Source organism: Onychostoma macrolepis, chromosome 06, assembly GCF_012432095.1.
Source record: "Onychostoma macrolepis isolate SWU-2019 chromosome 06, ASM1243209v1, whole genome shotgun sequence".
NCBI classification, from domain to species: Eukaryota; Metazoa; Chordata; class Actinopteri; order Cypriniformes; family Cyprinidae; genus Onychostoma; species Onychostoma macrolepis.
Window position 1 is genome coordinate 13991792 of NC_081160.1, and position 19325 is coordinate 14011116.

The following is a 19325-nucleotide window of genomic DNA, read 5'->3' on the forward strand; positions in this document are numbered from 1 at the left end:
GTTATCATCTGTGTATTAAACTTGAAGTGGGTTTCTACCACTGATCTATATAAATGTTCTCTATAAATAGAAAGCCCTCGCAACAATCATATCCAATGGGCGGAGTTAACGTCATTAGTGAGAAGGAATCTTATTGGATGATGCAACTCCCGAGCAAGCGCCCTTCTGCTAGGCGCGATATTTAATATTAGATTTCTACTACAAATCTTAATCCAGTGAATTAAAAAGTGCTATAAGGCACAAAACGCGTACTATATTCTTCTTTAATGTACGACTATGACTTTATGTCAAAAGCCAGAAATGGCAACCGGGAGCAATGGGATTTCAAGATAGCACTGCTGCTGACTGCTATTTGCTGCAATGTTTATTTTAGAAATGGATTATATCTAAAGTTACGGCAAAATGGAGACACCATTCTTTCTACCTCAGCATACTAGAATCAAGAACGCTTCCGGAAGTGTCTCCGACAGAAGGGCCTTTTATGCGGAGAACCTACTAGAGACGGACAGCAGACCCAAAACCCAGGTGCATCCAAAACACAACAGGCTGAAACGAGCGAAAACACAAAAAAGATCGGAGAATTTCACTGGCTGCGGAAACAATCCCATCCATGTAACTGAGACCACCGAGTCCAGGTCATTTTGTGATATTCTGAATAACTGTAACGTTCAAGGAAAACAATTTACAGATGCTGCAATACCTACTGGCGATAAAGACAATTCAGCTCTTCTTCCTAACGTTACATCACCAGATCTTCCCACAGAAAGCGTAAGAACGGAAGGACGCCATTCTCAAACGGTGCAAAACGTTTCTCAAATGCAAAACGAGGGATATATGAAACGCAGTAAACTGACATTAAAGAGGATGAGCAGCAGTATGAGTTTGCAGTTCGTCCCCATTCCTGGAGAGAGAGAACGTGGCTCAGGTGACAAAAGCTTAAAAGACATTGATCATTTTAGAGCAGAAAAAGAGGTGTTGAGCAGCTGTTTACGAACAAGCACCAGTGACAAGGACCTTTTGATGGATCAGCCGGAGGTTAACATTAACACTGGACAAATCCCAGAGAGCACAAAACATGGTACTACTGGCCAAGCCCTGACTCTCATCACTCATCCGGCAACTCAGCACATCTGTAGAGAACCAACCAACCTCAGAGAAATGGTGGGTTTGCTTAAATTGCTGATATTAGAGGCAAGAATCAACTACTTTATGTATATTCATAATTTTCAGTGTAGCTTTTTTTTTTTTTTTTTAATTATTATTATTGTCAGAAAAATATATAAACATTTTTAATTTTGAAATAGTTTTAAAAGTAGTTTTAAAGTGACTTTTAAGTAAATGACTTTCAGTAAATGTCACTCACCCATGTTAATCAGATAGATAGCATTTGTTTTAGGTCAGCAGTTCTCAACCAGGGGGGCCGGGGTCCACTAGGGGCCTCGAACTTCCAAGGGGGCTGCAGGATGACTTTATTTCTAATGATTAAATTTAATTATTAATATATTAAAATGCTAAAAATAAACGCTTAATGAAATGTAAAAGGAAATCAAATCATATTTCTTTTTGTTTTCCCTTAATATCTATTGTTTTTGTTGAGGAACATACAGTTCTGAAATACACAGCATAACTTGTAGAATACTGAGATTAATTGTGGTTAATTCATTTAATATATTACATCTGAATATTGTGTTGGACAACTGTGCATTTGAGTCAAAAAGGTTGAGAACCACTGGGTTAGGTGGTAAGGTTCACCTTCCTGACATTTATATCAATTCAACAGTGTATGCACAGAGGTGTAAAGAGTACCAGAAAACCATGCTTGAGTAAAAGTACAGATACCTTACAGTGAAAATTACTCCACTACAAGTTACAAGTCACCAATTCCAAAACAACTTGAGTAATAGTCTTAGAGTATCTGATTTTAGCAGTACTTAAGTATTTAACTTATACTAAATATAGGCTCAAAGATGCACTAGTCAAAGACACATGCCTGTCAAAAACTGTAACGTTGTGGAAAAGCTGGGGAAAACAGGCAGAGGCAAGGATCTGTGTCCAGACATTTCATGGAAAAACTAGAACAAACAATAAGTTATTTTCTAAAACCAAAATAAAGCTGAACACCTCAAAATAAATAAATAAAAATGTAAAAAAATTAATTAAAAAGCCAAAGTCTTCTTACGCTGGATGTGCTGATTTCGGCCTCATTGCCAGCTGCAGTCATATAAAACACCTGTGATTCACAACTACTTGCTAAGGAGCACACATTCACGTAAAGTAGCCTTGTTGACAAGTTTGGGTGAGTAAGGGCAAAACACAAGATATAGTATTTTCAGTTCCCTATAGTTGGCGATATCACATCTTTTGTAGCAGAAATAAACTGCTGCAGAAAAGCTAAGTGCCATGCAAAATGTAATGTGTAACTGCAACACTCATTTCAAATGTAGTGGAGTAAAGAGTACAGATACTCATTCAAAAATGTAGTGAAGTAGAGAATAAAAGTTACTAAGATCTTTGATACTCAGTAAAACCTCAGTAAAGTATCAGAAAAGATACTTAAGGACAATAATTAGTTACATTTACTCCAATACTTTACACCTCTGTGTATGCAAAGTTACATTTACTCCAATACTTTACACCTCTGTGTATGCAAAACGACATACATATTTGATACATTTATATTGCTGATTATTTTGTGGAGTGCAGTAAAATAATTAATTTGCTCAGTCTTTTGTCTTTTTTCCCCCCTCAGAAATCTGGATGGAGAAATGAATTAGGAAATGAAAAGAGCAGTGAGTTGCTGGAAGAGATTCAGATACTCAACTTGCAGTTTCCTGTCCACAGGTTCTTCACTCTTCTCCTGAGGAAGAGAACTGCACCTAAGGAGGATGTTTCTGCTTTGGGTAGGAAAATAAACATGTTTTTAAGAGCAAACAACTGTTCTCAACTTAGGCTCTCAATATTTAAAAGAGGAGGTAACAGACGTAGCTCTTTATGTTGTACGTACCCTGGGTATAAAAAATCCAAGTCAATAAAATGTGACCAAGCAGATGCTAAAAAAATCCTATTGAAATAGCTGATTGTTATTCAGGGTTAATCAGAATTACTTAAAATATGACCAGAGGATTATGATTACTTTTCAGTAAGAGTTGGAGTTCAAACAAAAGGGTGTGCATATAGATAATTTTAGGATTTTTTTTTTTACCTTAATTTTCTATATGTTTGTTACATGAATTGTTCAATATTACATTAAAGGTGTAAAAAGATCTGACATGACTTTACTATAATATAGGCCTATTTAATATATTTAGTGAAAGTATATTTTTCCATGTTGGAATTCTTGGTTAATTTTCAGAAGCAGATGAAACTGATGATTCCAAGCATCCTTCAGCTTCTGTCCAGAGAAAGAGAAAACAAGAGTTGGAGGAGCAGACGTGTGACAGGACATTCAAACGTCACAGGACAAACAAAGGCTGTGTTTCTGCAGATAAGTTGGATTTTGAAGAATTTTCAGATGATTTAGCCCCCTCTCTTGCAAAGTACAGAAACAGACTGAGCCGAACAAAACGTAGACAACAACAAACTACATTCTGTGCTGTAGTCACTGAACCAGTGCAGAATGAATCTGTTCATCAGGACCCATGGCCTGGCCATCTACGAAGAGAGGATGTTCTCTGGACAGATAAATATCAGCCTCAGCAGTCTAGTGAAGTCATTGGCAACTCTGCATCAGTAGGGCAACTACACAGGTGAAATGTCATTGCATTAATGATGGTTGTTGTATAGCCTGGTAATTGGGGGGATAGTTAACCCATAAACATGTTTATTCTAGACATTCTAAAACAGCGGTTCTCAACCAGGGGGCTGGGGCCCACTAGTGGCCCTCAGTGAAATTCAGGAAAAAAAAGATTGAAAATACTAAATTATACTAAAAATGTATATATTTTAAGTCCTCATCCTTAATCATTATTAAGTAAATGCCTTGAAGATTCATGAAAAATTCATTGGTTAAAAATAATGTAATCTATTAAGAACATTCAGCTCTCAAAACTTAAATTTTGCTCAAATTTCTGCTTTGACACAATCTGTATTGTATAAAACGCTATATAAATAAAGGTGACTAGTTACTTATTTTATATAAACACACACATACACACAAATATTGTAGGGGCCTTAAACTCAAAAAGCTTGAAGAACCACTGGACACTTTCTAGAATTATGATGTCACTTAAAATAAAAATCTTCTGTTAAGTATTTTACACAAAATAATAATGGCTAATTATTAATATATTAGACAATATTGACATACAGAAGTTTATCTCATTTTGTTAATTTCTCCAATGGCAGCTGGTTGAAAGAATGGAAAATAAGAGCAGACACTGAGGAGAGGAGAAGACGACAAGAAGAAAGGAGGATGAAGATAGAAAATAGTAGTGGTAATGAAATTGCCAACATAAAACACATGCAGTTATTGTAATAACCATATATGTGACCCTGGACCACAAAACCAGTCTTAAGTGTACATTTTTCGAAATTGAGATTTATACATCATCTGAAAGCTGAATAAATAAGCTATTGTTAGGATCGGACAATATTTGGCCGAGATGCAACTATTTGAAAATCTGGAATCTGAGGTTACAAATAAATCAAAATATTGAGAAAATCGCCTTTAAAGTTGTCCAAATGAAGTTCTTAGCAATGCATATTACGAATCAAAAATGAAATTTTGATGTATTTTACCGTACAATTTTTAGAAAAGGATCTTCATGGAACATGATCTTTACTTAATATCCTAATTATTTTTGGCATGAAAGAAAAAATGATCATTTTGACCCATAGAATGTATTTTTGGCTATTGCTACAAACTTAAGTGACTTAAGACTGGTTTTGTGGTCCAGGGTCACATATGATATAACACATGTCTGTATTTATTTCTTTAATTCCTGAAACTGAGAAATGTATATACAAATCTCTTTACCTGTAGAGTCATGGGACTGTGGTGATTTTGAAGGTGATACTGTATCCATAGACCATGAACAGGAGCTGTGTAACACAGTGCTCATGATTGGTCCATCAGGAGTGGGCAAAACGGCTGCTGTGTATGCCTGTGCACAAGAGCTGGGATTCAAGGTCTCAGTGCAATATGTTCTCTTTATATCAATGCCATTACAAATATTACAATAAACAAAATCCTGACTGTCTGTTAAACCAGCCTTAATTGTATCTTCCTCTGTTTTATGGTCTCACAGGTGTTTGAGGTGAATAGCTCAGTCCTGCGCTGTGGTCGTCTCATTCTCTCCCAGCTGACAGAGGCAACTCAATCTCATCAGGTGGACATTCAGAAAATTAAAACCCTCAAATCTGAAATCATTAACCAAAGCAAAATCAAACCTGATCCACCTTGTGAGTGAACTTCTTAGATTATACGATATGAATTCTTGTTTAGTTGACGTTGTTTTGGACAAAATGCCTACAGAGATGAAAACTAAATGGAGTCTCATGGATTCTCACATGCATTAAACATCAGTAAAAATGGATAAAACTATAATTTATTTTGTGTATTGAATCTGAATAATTTTGAAAACATTGACTGTATCTTCTTTTTTCCACAGGCAAGGAAGGCCATATGAGTCTTCAACTAAGGAAAACTTCACGTTCTCCTAGCATTTCCCGTCTAAGCACTAAACCACAGCCAGTAAAACTCACTCGCTTTTTCAAGTTGAGTTGCAAAAAGTCTGTAGGTAAAACCTCTGATGGTCCTGGACATTATATACACGGTAAGTGTACTAGAACTAGTTTTATAAGAACTTAAAAAATGTACTTGAATTAACAACAAAGGGCCTGGTTCACTACAGCATTTAATAGATGTCTCTGCTTTGTCTGGGTAAAATAAGTAAACAGTTGTATAATGTCTGAAAAAATGATAATTGAGCATGTACTGGATAGTATAAACATGAACAATTGTGATTATTATTTTGATTATTGATCACAAATGTAATTACAACAGCTGGCAAACTGAAACCAGATGGGCTTCAGAGATCAGTGTCTTGTTTTAAGGACAATAGACAAGGTGATCAAAAATCAACATGTCCTTCTGAAGGTCCTACTTCACTTGGACAGAGCCAAACAGTCCCCATGTCACTTATACTATTTGAGGAGGTAAGAGTGATAATAGGGATGCTGAAACAGATTACATAACACGTCATGATTTGTATCTTTGCTGTGTTAAATGATTATAAAAGCATCAGAATTAATGAATAAATTAATTGTCTATTAGTATAAATAACTGGTTTTGCTGATTTAAACTCCTTTTTACTCGTTGACACAAGTTTTTAATGTGCTGCCAATGTTAAATGTGTCCCCCAGGTTGATGTCATTTTCCCTGAAGATGTTGGATTTCTTGCAGCTATTAAGACTTTCATGAGCACAACCAAAAGACCAATAATTCTGACAACCAATGGTGAGCAATGCTTTACTACATAAAATGCAGTAAATTTATTTGTTTGTTAAAATGTTTCTTCTTCACAGACCCATCATTTAGTGGAAGACTTAAGGGGCATTTTGATGAAATCCATTTCCAAACTCCTTCACTGGTGAGAAAAAACAATATTCGAAAGCAGATATTATTGTAGACCTCACAAAAATCACAAAAAAAACAAAAATCTAACCTTTCGTTGGATAATAAGAATTTAAAATGGGGGGAAATATCATTATGAAATAATGGACACGTGTATGAGTAAAATATCTCTGAAGTATATTCCCATTCATATTCACAATTTTGAGCACTCCAGGGTGATTATGAATATGAAATTATCCAGCCATGGCTTCCTGTTTCACAGAAATATAAATAGGAAGGAAAACACAGCCCAAATTCCCTTAATCATCCATCACAATGAGAAAAACCAAAGAATATATTTCTGATGTGCAGCAAAAGATGATTGAGCTGCACAAATTAGTGAAGTGGCTTTAAGGAAAGAGCTAGAGCAGTGATAATTCCCATTTCCACCATTAGGGCAGTAATTAAGAATTTCCAATCAACATACAATGTTACGAAACTGCCTGAAAGAGGACGTGTGTCTATATCATTCTAATGCAGGGTGAGAAGGAGAGTTTGAGTGGCTAAAGACTCTCCAAGGACCACAGCTGGAGAATTGCAGAAAATAGTTGAGTCTCTGGGTCAGAAAACCTTAAAAAATATTGTCAAACAGCACCTACATCACCACATGTTGTTTGGGAGGGTTTCAAGAAAAATTCTCCTAGCTCATCCAAAAACAATCTCCAACATATTCAGTTATCAGACACGACTGGAACTTCAAATGGGACTGGCTTCTATGGTCAGATGAAACTAAAAAATGAGCTTTTTAGCAGCGAACACTCAAGATGGGTTTGGTGAACACAGGGATAAAAAGTACCCCATGTGTACAAGTCAAGTCACCTTTATTTATATAGCGCTTTTAACAATACAGATTTTGTCAAAGCAACTTTCCAAAATCAAAATAGGAAAATAGTGTCAATAATGTAAAATTACAAGATTAAACACTCAATTTTCAGTTAAAGACATTTCATTATTGAATTCAATGATGTCATCGTCCAACTCAGTTCAGTTTAAATAGTATCTGTGCAATCAAGTCGACGATATCGCTGGAAATGAAGTGTCCCCAACTAAGCAAGCCAGAGGCGACAGCGGCAAGGAACCAAAGCTCCATCGGTGACAGAATGGAGGAAAAAAAACCTTGCGAGAAACCAGGCTCAGTCGGGGGGCCAGTTCTCCTCTGACCAGACGAAACCCGCAGTTCAGATAGAGGCTATTTACACTAAGTGAAAATAGCAGTATTTTTTAGTGATATGCTATTTACACAGTGCAAATAGCTTTAGATTCTATTTATTCTATGTTAAAATAGCAGGATATTCTGCTAATTACTTATTGCAAATAGTGGCAATTATCTGCACCTCAGCATTGTAATGCATTATAAAACAGCATGCTTATTGAGTGTAATTTTTCAATTTTATTTCAGATTATTAAATGGATGCCACCTTATTGGGACAAAAGCCCTCCCTACACTACCCTAAACCTACCCGATACTTTATTTTAAACTTTTTGATTATTTCATTCATTTTTATTAAAAAAATAAATGCTTTTCTGATGTGACGTGATTTGAAATTTGAAAAGGGAGAAAAAATGTTCGCCAAAAGGCAGATTTGAACCCCGGTCCATCGTGTCAGGAGTATGACACACACTTTACCATCTGCACTACTGAATCTAACGACTGATGATCGTCTTTTGCAAATTTGTCTATCTCAATCATACGTTTGTGAGTAGAGCTAGTGTAAATAGCCTCTGCCAACAACCTGACTATTTGCACTTAAATAGACACTCCGATTTTTTTATTTTTTTTTTATATTCCCAACAATTAAACAGTTGCCCACAGAAAAAAACAGGGGGGTTTTCCCGTGCCTCTGGCTGCTGCATTTTGGACCATTTGGAGTTGATTTATTAAGCGTGCAGAACAACCACCCAATAAAGCATTACAATAATCTATCCTTGAGGTCATAAATGCATGAATTAACATTTCTGCATTTGACTTTGAGAGCGTAGGTCTCAATTTAGATATAATTTAGATATATAAGTTTTACAAATGCTAGAAACATGGCTGTCAAAGGAAAGATTGCTATCAAATAGCACACCTAGGTTCCTAACTGATGACGAAGAATCGACGGAGCAGCCATCAAGTGTTAGACAGTGTTCTAAGTTATTACATGTGGTGGTTTTAGGTCTGATAATTAACACCTCTGTTTTTTCAGAATTACAATGAAATATACTGCAGTATTTTTGATGTTGTGGGCCTACATCGTGTTTAGACACATGGCATCATGGATTCTATCAAATACCAACAGATAAAAAAAAAAGTGACTGACTCTGTTAGAAATCTTATAATGGGCCATGTCTGGATCTTTCAACCGTACAATAATCCAAACACAAACCTCAAAAATAACACAAAAATGGGTCACTGAGCACAAAACCAAGCTTCTGCTTTGGCCATTCCAGTCCTCTGACCTGAACCCTATAGAAAGTGAGTGGGTGAACTCCACTCCAGAAGCACCGTCATGGAGCTGGGAATCTAAAGGGTCTGGAGTGATTCTGGATGAAGGAATGGTCTCTGATCTCTTGTAGTGTGTTCTCTAACCTCATCAGGCATTATAGGAGAAAATTTAGAGCTGTTAAACTGGCAAATGGAGGTTTCAAAAAGTATTGAATAAAAGGGTGCCGTTAATTGTGGCCAATGTGTATTAGAGAAAAACATTTATTTCATAATGATATTTCCCCCCATTTTAAATTCTTATTATCCAATGAAAGGTTAGATTTTTGTGAATTTTTTTTTTTTAAATAAAAGATCAAAAGGATTAACAATGCAGATTAATTTTCACAGCCTTCTTTGATCATATTTACCAAGGGTGCCGATATTTTTGGCCATGACTGTATATGGAAAACTACTGTTCACCTTTTTATGCCAAAATTGTTGTGCATTTGTTTAAAGTAGGTGTTATCTGATGGCATTGTTGTTATTTCGTATAACTGCATAATTATTTGAAGTAATGATATTATGTATCATTTTAAACTTAGGAAACCATCAGGAGCTTTCTGCAATGTTTGTGTGTGGTGGAGAACATGAGGACTGATCCAGAGGACATGGCCTTTTTGCTGTGTCAGAATAAGGGGGATATCAGACAGAGTATGCTCCAGCTTCAGCTCTGGGTCTGTAGTGGTGGAGGGAGCACAGAACTACAAATTCTCAAGAACATACTTAAAGTGAGCCAGACTTATATTTATTTACTAAAGCATTTTCTACTACTTTACTAAATTTTCACTGAAGTGTAAAAGACTTGGTGTATTATTATGGCATTATCAGTTTAAAATATTTACCCACAAATTGAACTGTGGTTGGTCACTTCAGCTGTCCTCTATCCCAGATGTGTGACTTTCTTTCACAAAGATTTTTAGAAATATAATCCTAGTCCATGTGATCTTTCTGTGCTTGATGTAAACCTAAGCACATTGTGAAGCTCATGCAAAATGTGACAGACTTGACCCTCTAATGAACGCATTTAGACCAATTGGCTGGAAGCGATGGTTTATAGTTTAAGAGAAAAACCCCCATAAAATATTAGTATTTTCTTTACACACATCTACTGCTTTGCTTCAGAAGTTTTTGAAGCATCAACATTTCAGAACCTATTTACTTGTATTATTTGGACTCAGATTATTTTTCTGTTGTGTCCATCTGAAGAAAGTAAGTCACACATATGGGATTAAATGAGGGTGAGTAAATTGAGAAATTTTTCATTTTTGGGAGAACTGTACCCCTTTAGGTGGGTGGATCATAACATAAATAAGCATCAAAGTGGACAACACTTTATGCTGATAGTCTCGCAGAACTAGTAAACCACTTGCAGTGATTCATAAGCAGAAATTGATGCATGTAATCTGTCTTAAATTACACAGTGTGGATGCTGGACTGAGCTGGAAAACAGCGGGTATCTGGAGATCCTGGCAGAGAAAATGGGAGCAGGTCTACTGTACTCTAACATCGAAAGTCTCTTTTCTCCACATTTCTCATCTCAATCCTCTTATCAGCAACAGTCAATAAATCTCAAGACGAAAGGACAAAAGCCAATCAAAGGCTTGATGTTACAGACCTCCACAAATGTACATGAGGTTAGACCAGACAGGCTCTCTACATGCAGAAGAAAAAAACATTTGTCATCTTATGAGCCAAAAACTTTTTCTTACCCACATTCAACACCACATCTCAAACTTTCCTCTTTGGATGCATCTTATAAGTCCTCAGTCCCTTCAAAGCCAACAAAACATTTGGCTTCTAAAACAGATGTCCATGGACAAGATGAATCACTCATTCTGGTTTTTCAGCACATGGTGTGCATTGCAAAGTTTTTTGAAAACATGTCTTTTCTGGATGCTTATTTGCAAAGACCATCTCTCAGAGGAACTGGACTTTGTAAGTCAGAACCTCTTGGTTGGATGGGCGCCACATTGAAGGACGGTTTATTGGACTTACCAAGAGAGGAGCAGATCGGACAATGTTTTGAGAATTCATCACAGATATTGGCCATTGTAGAAGGTTTGGGTTTCCATCAGTGTCGGACTGAACTCTCTAGGATCTGGACAGAAGCCACAAGCCTCAGGAAGGTGTTGTCTTCAGAGAGATGGGAACAAATGATTTGCACCCTGTCTCTGCCATCTGACAAAAAAACCCTCAGAATGTGTCGATGTAAATTCTGTGAACCTAGGTGTGTATTTTAAATTAATATTATTAGGTTTACATGAAGCTTAAACTTCATCTGTGCATATATTATGCTAACACTCATTTTTTGTTTTATCTGATTTTGACTTCTTTTATAGTGGTGTCCAGAAGCGCAATGAGATTGTATCCAAACTGATCTCCAGCAAAAATTTCTGTCATAGTAATAAACATGTTCTTTCCATGGACTACCTGCCCACTATGCGCTCAATCTGCAGAGCTGAGAGAGTTAAAGAACAGCGCTCCTTAAGGTATTTTGAAAGGAAACTTCTAATGCTTCATGAAAAATGTATATACAGTAATTATGATATTTGCTCAATTTATGTTATTTAAATACATTTTTATTTATTTATTTATTTTTTTGTCTCTCACTTTCAGACATTCACACTACCTCTCAAGCTTTCACCTGCCCAGAACCTCTCTGGAATTCATGGCCTTGGATTTCCCTTGATGTGTGATTGACATACTGCTTTCGAAAATCCTCCATGACTTCTAAACTCTTTACAATCTACAAACACAATTCACACTCATGTCACAATACAGTAGAGTCACAGATATATATTTGTCTGATCGATCACTTATTATTGGCAAAATAAAGAAAATATATATTTTTCTAATTAGCAGTGGGAATTTTCACCATTACCTCAAACAAGCATAATGACATTCTCGTTAAGCATTTCAGTAGCACTCATACTATCTGTATACAGTGGCATCAAAAAGACACTTAAGTTTAATTTGACTAACTTTCATTCATTTAATTTAACTTTCATTCAGCTAATACTAGCTTTTCTAATCTTTTGTTTTCTTTTTATTTATTATACAATTAACAAAAGCAAAAAGGGCCTCTAACACTAGCTTGTTCTATTCTTTTTCTTTTTCTTTTTTATATAATTAGGAAAAAAAAACCTTGCTACGTGTAGCTAACTGAGACTTTTCATAGCACTTGCATATTATTTTTATCCACTTTGGATAAAAGTGTCTGCTAAATGACAATGTAATGTAATTTAAAAATGTCTGAACTTCACTGTATTAGACACAAAATGTCAATCCAAGTGTCATCTGTGAACAAATAAGGCTAGAACTTTTCTCTGATTTTACACTGTAAAAAGTGATAAGTTAAATTATTTTGTCCTGGAGTATCCCTAACAGTACACATTTTGGATGTCTCTCTCATCTGACAACCATTTCAAGTCTTTTTTTTCATACTAAGTCTATGGCTACCAGCAACTATTTGCTTACCCACATTCTTCAGACATTCTTTTGTGTTCACCAGAACAAATAACAAAGCTCATACAGGAATAATTTGAGGGCGAGTAGATGACAATTTTCATTTTGGGGTTAACTGTCCCTCTTTAACACTATTATACACATGGTTATAGCAAAGTGTTACTGAAGATTTTATTCAACATAACATTTACATTTGTAAAGTTTCTCCTCAACACTGACTAGGTTCTAGTTTAACACTTAAAGAAATAAAAAAATTAAATAAAATCCTGTGTCAGTTTCAAGCAACACAAATTAATTTTAATATATAGTCTTTGTTTCAGAGAAAGCATTGCATGAAGGTTTACTCAGTGGAAGGGAGAAGGAGATCCAATGTCCAACAAATGAGAAATAGCCATTCAGTAGCGATTCACTCCCGCAGGAGTTCGAAAAATGTAACAGCTTGCAGGAGAGCGTCACATAGCTCTTCCCCTCTGTTCCTACTGCTCATCTGAAAGGAATTTCTGTGCTTCAACACCAAGTCGTGAGGAAAAAGAACACGTGGATCTTGCTTCATCACAGACTCCGTCATCATCTTCCTCACTATCTCAGCTCCACTTGTCCGACAATCTCCCACTATTAGGTTGAAATGACGGCCGACAGCTGTGCGCATCATATTAAGGACTTTTGGGGGGCTTCCTGGGTCCCTTGCTGGAGTGAGTAAAGCAAATAGCATGGCCTCTACTGTTCGGAGATGGACCAAGACTGGATAAAGAGAAGTATTCTGGGGAGAGATGCTTGGCTTCTCCACCAAAAAAAAGTCGGCAGGAGGGAAGCTTGAAATAACAGTGGAGATCTAGGGTTGACAAAGAATATACATTATAAGTATCACTACTGGTTATTCCAGTGCAAATTCACTATCAAATAAGATGCCCTATACAGAAGGTAAACCAGCAACACTTGACAGGAGAGCTTAAACAGCTAACACATTTAAAATATCTTCAATTGTTCTGCATAATAAAGAAATGCATACAGATCTGGAACAGCATGGGCGGGGAGTAAATCATTTCTTTTAAAGAATTAAAACATTTTTTAGAGGAATGACACTTTAAGTCAACGTGAATGAAAAATTCGCAAATCTATTTACTAAAAGCATGTTATTGATCTTACTGTGAAAAATGCATCTATGTATCATTTTTAAACAGTTTTGTCTTAATAATTTTTAATCAAAATGTCATAACTGGATATTTGATCAGACTTCTTCTCAATCACTTTATGATTTGATTTGATTTCCTTTCTTACTATCGACTGCAAGCTTGCATTCAGATCTGCCTCCATCCAATCAACAACCATTGCACAGAACTGCCCTACATCTATTTCTTTACCATAATCCTCTTAACTCAGATCTATGTCACAGTACTAAAGGAAAGGATCTGTTGCTACTTCCGTTACATTGCTCTAAGTTCTTCAATCCACAAGGGTTGCTGGTTTGCTTTCTTGAAAGAATATGCAAAAATTGTAATATGAATATAAACCTCAATACTGCTGAGTCTCAAAAAAATGAATGTCAAAAAGCACAATTTATTAACTCACATCTTCCAAATAATCGGATGCCATGTACATTCCTTTCATAAAACTCTTGCACTCTGCTTGCTGCCAGTCTAAGACAGTTCTTGCACGACCCATGTGTGTCCATGCAATTTTATTAGTACCACAAACAATGGACACTATAGAGCTTGCATCCTGCAAAAAAAAATTCAGAAATAAAACACAGCACAGAACAGCAACTCATTCACAAACGCTATTAAATGTAGTGGTTTAAACAGATTTGCCTCACCTCCAACAGAGCTCGGTCAACCTCAGGTCTTATAAATTTGGCCAGATGAACTTTTCCCTTTTTCCTCTCTTTTTGTCAGCTGGATTAAGGATAGAGTTAAAGACTATGACAGCACTCTTGTGTTTCAGTAAGGGCACATTCATGACACTCTCCAGACTGTTGAATGGTCCATGTGCGGTTCTGTATTTGACAATGTTAACAGCTTTCCGTCCTCGTAGCAATTTGACCTGTTCCAGTTCTGACTCTGTGGCTGTATTGAGGCGCTGGAGGATGACAGCACGCTGCGCTGCAGTATAACATGAGTCCATGGGTTTGTCCTTTTCTTGGCATAATTCAGAGGAAACAGATGCATCCAGGGTGTCCAGCCCAGAGATCGCGATTCTGCTCCTTCTACAACAGGTGCAGTGCAAAAATCTAAGCTCATATTCAGGCAAGGAGCTCGGGGAGCGACAAAACAGACTGTAATGCCCTGTAATCAATCAATGAATTAGTCAGAAAATAATCAAACAAATATGCATGCATTATAAGACTAAAATATCCATCACATTTTTATTATAGTCAATGTTGCAAATTTAATCAATCATCAATCCACAATCTAATTTCAGCTATAAAGCAGCTCTACAAAAGACAAAAGTGTCATTATTCAGCTCAGTTTTTGTGTTCTTATTAGATAAGTGTCAGTAGAGTTAGATCTTAGTATTTTAAGTCCCAACTAAGAAACTTCATTCAACAAACAAACTCTAAAAAGCATAATAAATAAATAAATAAATTCACAGATTCGATTCAATTAAATTAGTGCAACTGATAATCCAACATCGAACAAGATCTGTGATGTTTCAAGATACTTCATAGTCCTTGAGATTGTCACCGCGAGGGTTAGTTCTAATTGAATTCCATACCTAATATCTTTACAAGTGTTTTTTATTACCTTTGAGGAGAACGGATGACAGGAGGCGTTTTCCGATCCACATGTTTGATCGCCACAGCTCTGTTTTTCTTATATATGACATCGCCCCATGCATACCCTCAGAAGTCCGACGTAAAGGGCTCGTGTGGAAACACTGCGTGTGTCACGTTGGTTCCGAAAACGAATAGACGCTTTGCTTAAGAAAATAAAGCAATTAGTGGGCTTTCAGTTTCGATTCCGAAAAACATCTTGACATGATGTCGCTACTATATGAGGATATTGTTAAGTTCGTCGCGAATAACCTTAAATGCTCCATATGTATGGAGATTTTCACAAAGCCGGTTACACTCGTTTGTGGGCATAACTATTGTCAGAAGTGCATTAATGCATGTTGGGCAAAGAGCAGCGGAAAGAGAGATTGTCCACACTGCCGGGCAGATGTAAGCAGTAGTAAACTAGAGATGAATTTCACTCTTTGTGACATTCTGGAATTAGAGGACCTTGGTGGTCGCGAGAAATGGGAGCAAATTCTGGCAGAAACAGACCAAGCTGAAACGCAACACCCTCGGAGAACAAAAGTGGCAAGTTCATGGTCTTTTGCTAAACAGCTTAATAATACAATGTAATAATGAATAAGTGGGTAGTTGACTTGAAAAGCCAAGCGTTGTCCTGCAGTGTGATATGCCACTTAATCTAAAACTACTGCAAGACTATAACAAAACTATAACATTTTACGTATTAATTCAGAGACTGCATGGAATATGGGGGGGATTGGTAGACCAGCCTTAGCTGATTGTCATGGCCGGTCTGTTGGTTGGTTTAGGGCACTTTTCAGCTGGCCAGGCTGGGAGACTGTTTTTTTCTTTAAGACTGGTCATAACTGTTTTAATTCAGTCATGAAAAGGTAGATTGGTCTTATTTGTATTGGAAAAGTAAGACTGATTACCCCTTGACAACTGCTGGTCAAACTAGTTCTTAAGTCTTAACGTGGTTGGCTACGTTTATGCAACTGGCCCCAGAAAACCGTCTTAGACTGGTTTAAATAGTCCTTTTCAGTAGGGAACTATTTAATTTTAATCTAAATTCTTGATGTAAAATTAAAACAGTTATTTGTGTTATTGTTTAGCTAACAAAGAACTGATCCCAGATAGCAAGGTGACATTGATTCAATGTTGAAATTTCATCAGAATCATAATTTTAACACATGTTAATCACACACTCATGCGTACTTACAGGGCAGATACATATCTTACCAAATAAGCCAGGCTTATTTCAGTTAGTCTGACTTATTTTGAACCAAATCAACTGACAATACATCAGACTGACTGAAATAAACCTTGCTTATTTGGTAAACTTGTTTTATGAAACAGGCCCCTGGAGTGCTAACTTTGAGTTTTTACTAGCTTTCTAACTCTTACTGCGATTGCTTGCTCTTTAGGATAGTTTAACAAAACGTCTGGATTGGTTAAAGGCTGAGATCGAAAACACGGAAGATACACTTTCAGCTGAGCTAAATTCAAATCAGGCCTCTGGGGTAATAAGTTTAATTCTTAATACTTTAAAATTTTCATGCACTATATGACAAAAAAATAAAAAATAAATAATATATTTTGTATCACACTCAGGATGATTTAGGCATTTACAATTCCTGCATTGTTTCGATGGATGTTTCCAGTTCATCTTTAGACAGTGATGCTTCAAGTTGTTATGCAGGCGGAAGTTTTAGTCTGCAATCAGTGGATCACCAGGAACTACCTTCTCAGTCTGAAGAGGTACAACACCTTTGGTATCTGATGATATACTGTAACTGACTTATAACAATAACATTATGACTCTGAGCAAGACCCACGAAAAGTTGTGTTTGTACAGTATGTATGTGTACAGTTCTCTGTGTGGGAAAACATTACATAACATAATAAGCCACGCCCTATCTACAAACCACAAAGTATGATCTGCATGTGTTCAAATGCACTTTGCCCCTCTCAGCTTCCTTTACTGAAAGCTTTACTGATGTTTACATACATCTTGCTTCTTTTGTAGTCTCTTTAAGCTGTTTTAAAAACTTAAAAGTTCGTCTAAAGCACTCTCTGATTCTGGCTTATGCACTGTGACATTGTAAAAGATTGACATGCAGAAAGCACCTCAAATGTCCTTTGATCTGCTAAACAAAGAATGTGACATTTATATGGGCAAAAACTAGAAATGGTGGGCATTTATGCTTATTATAAGGCCACTGATTTATCCAATTTATTAAAATATTAATCTGCATTTCCATTTGCAATTTATTTCTATTCAGCAATGACACATTAAATATGACAGTAAATACCTTTATAATGTTTCAAAAGATTTAAAATAAATGCTGTTCAAAAATATTAAACAGCACTACTGTTTTCATCATTGATAAACATTTGAAATATAACTCAGCACCAAATCAGCATGTTAGAATGATTTTTGAAAGATCATGACACTGAAGACTGGAGTAATGATTGAAAAAAAAAAATCTGTTTTACAAGAATAAATTATGTTTAAAAAAAAAAAAACATTTACTGTGAATTTTAATAATATTTCACAATATTACTGTTTTACTGTTTTTTTTATCAAATAAATGTGGACTTGCTGAGCACAGGAGACTTTCAAAAAGTATAAAAAAATCTTATACACCCCAAACTGTTAAACGTTAGTGCAAACATTCATTATTCGTTATAAATTATATGTCAAGTCACATTTATTTATATAGCACTTTATACAATACACATTATTTCAAAGCATAAGTGTGTACACATGGGAAGTGAATGAGACCCAATAATGTTCTGGCGAGAGGTTTGGGAACCAAAGTGTTTTCATCAAATCAACCTACTTGCTAGTGATTCAAGGATCTTGATAAAATTTAAGTAATGAAGAATATATTTACAAATATATAGTCAATGCTATTTACTCATGGGAAGGAGCTGATTGGTAAAAACGTAATCTTTCTCAGGAGAGTTCACAGGAGTTTGTAGAGGAGGCTCCAGAGAATTCAGAATCTCTGTTTGAGGATGCCCATCTCACTCCCAGTGCAGTAGTGCAGCAGCACAACAGTGACAGTGCTGAGGGTAATGTTTGTATGCTAATATTGATTTTTATGCACACTGGAATTAAAAATGTGTCTTTCGTGATATTCATGTTGTAATTTAAATGTCTCTTTGTCCCTCGCAGCTGCTCTTCATGCAGAGTTCGTTGAGCTTTCCTTTTCTCCCCAGCTGGGAAACAGACGGCTGATTTTTCACACAGAGAGCCGTACAGTGGAAATACAACTGGGGCGCCAAGCAAGAACATCACACGGGCGTTTTGATGCCTGTCAGTGGATGGCGGACCAGGAATTTAGAGAAGGGTGGGTTTACTGGGACGTGGACCCCACATTCAGCACTGCATGGGCTGTTGGTGTGGCGAAACCCAGTCTGATGCGTAACGAGAGATTGGGAAGAACTTCCTCATCTTGGTGTTTGGAGTGGAGCAGTGGGAAACTGAATGCTTGCCACAATAAAATAAAGACCTCTGTTAAGCATAGCATCCCTAATGGGATCAGAGTCATTCTGGACATGGCAAAAGGACAGTTGTCCTTTCAGAATCTGTGTGATAGTCTGCTTGAATTACACAGTTTCCAAGTGGATTCCTCTGGCCCTCTCACACCTGTCTTCTGGATTTGTGGACTGTCACACAATGCCTTAACCTTTCCTAGACATTGAGTTAAGGATAACGTAGATCTGTAGCATTTACAATATACCTTATACACTCCAGTTTGTTTACAGAATATGTATTCTATATAAAAGAATCTTGTATTTCATTTTTATGAACCATAATTTACAACCATAATTATTCTATAGGACTAAAGAATGTCCCTTTTTTGCTATCCTAATTATTTCTACAATTTTGGATTGTGATACTGCTAATTGTTAGCTCCTTCATGATGATTTTTCTTCATTGTATTTTGGGTACTTTAGATAAAAGTTAAAGAATAGCCTACACGCATGCAAATGTCCTGCTGATTGCTGTAATATACTGTAATCTTAATGGTTAATAAAAT

At 36.3% G+C, this 19325-nt stretch overlaps 3 protein-coding genes across 4 annotated transcripts; 2 read left to right on the forward strand and 1 right to left on the reverse strand.

Annotated features, from left to right (window-relative positions):
* The first annotated feature begins 6 nt into the window (after nt 1-6).
* atad5b (ATPase family AAA domain containing 5b) lies at nt 7-11832 on the forward strand. 2 transcript variants are annotated; one of them, XM_058778086.1, is made up of 14 exons: nt 7-1161; nt 2750-2900; nt 3353-3746; nt 4345-4433; nt 4982-5127; nt 5247-5400; nt 5610-5774; nt 6005-6156; nt 6364-6457; nt 6526-6590; nt 9620-9805; nt 10499-11304; nt 11417-11566; nt 11694-11832. In XM_058778086.1, the coding sequence occupies exons 1-14, from the start codon at nt 403-405 to the stop codon at nt 11764-11766; spliced, it is 3384 nt and encodes a 1127-aa protein (XP_058634069.1). In that variant the 5' UTR covers nt 7-402; the 3' UTR covers nt 11767-11832. The 2 variants fall into 2 exon arrangements, with proteins under 2 accessions (XP_058634069.1, XP_058634070.1); XM_058778087.1 differs by having other exon boundaries at nt 3356-3746.
* Nucleotides 11833-12942: 1110 nt separating this feature from the next.
* On the reverse strand, nt 12943-15416 carry tefm (transcription elongation factor, mitochondrial). The gene is given in 5 exon segments (XM_058778091.1): nt 12943-13374; nt 14112-14261; nt 14356-14423; nt 14426-14824; nt 15284-15416. Coding segments are annotated over 5 exon segments (1137 nt in total). The 5' UTR covers nt 15378-15416; the 3' UTR covers nt 12943-12948.
* Nucleotides 15417-15487: 71 nt separating this feature from the next.
* On the forward strand, nt 15488-19319 carry LOC131541970 (E3 ubiquitin-protein ligase RNF135). The gene is made up of 5 exons (XM_058778090.1): nt 15488-15843; nt 16701-16796; nt 16888-17034; nt 18240-18354; nt 18458-19319. The coding sequence occupies exons 1-5, from the start codon at nt 15517-15519 to the stop codon at nt 18985-18987; spliced, it is 1215 nt and encodes a 404-aa protein (XP_058634073.1). The 5' UTR covers nt 15488-15516; the 3' UTR covers nt 18988-19319.
* Nucleotides 19320-19325: the final 6 nt, after the last annotated feature.

What these genes read in the sequence shown, in the direction of transcription:
- atad5b (XM_058778086.1), top strand. Translation starts at nt 403, where the DNA reads ATGGAGACACCATTCTTTCTACCTCAGCATACTAGAATCAAGAACGCT. An exon ending in AATCAAACCTGATCCACCTT is followed by an intron (nt 5,401 to 5,609) that starts GTGAGTGAACTT and finishes TTTTTTCCACAG; the next exon opens with GCAAGGAAGGCCATATGAGT. An exon ending in ATTTCCAAACTCCTTCACTG is followed by an intron (nt 6,591 to 9,619) that starts GTGAGAAAAAAC and finishes TTTTAAACTTAG; the next exon opens with GAAACCATCAGGAGCTTTCT.
- LOC131541970 (XM_058778090.1), top strand. Translation starts at nt 15,517, where the DNA reads ATGATGTCGCTACTATATGAGGATATTGTTAAGTTCGTCGCGAATAAC. An exon ending in ACCCTCGGAGAACAAAAGTG is followed by an intron (nt 15,844 to 16,700) that starts GCAAGTTCATGG and finishes CTTGCTCTTTAG; the next exon opens with GATAGTTTAACAAAACGTCT. An exon ending in CAACAGTGACAGTGCTGAGG is followed by an intron (nt 18,355 to 18,457) that starts GTAATGTTTGTA and finishes TGTCCCTCGCAG; the next exon opens with CTGCTCTTCATGCAGAGTTC.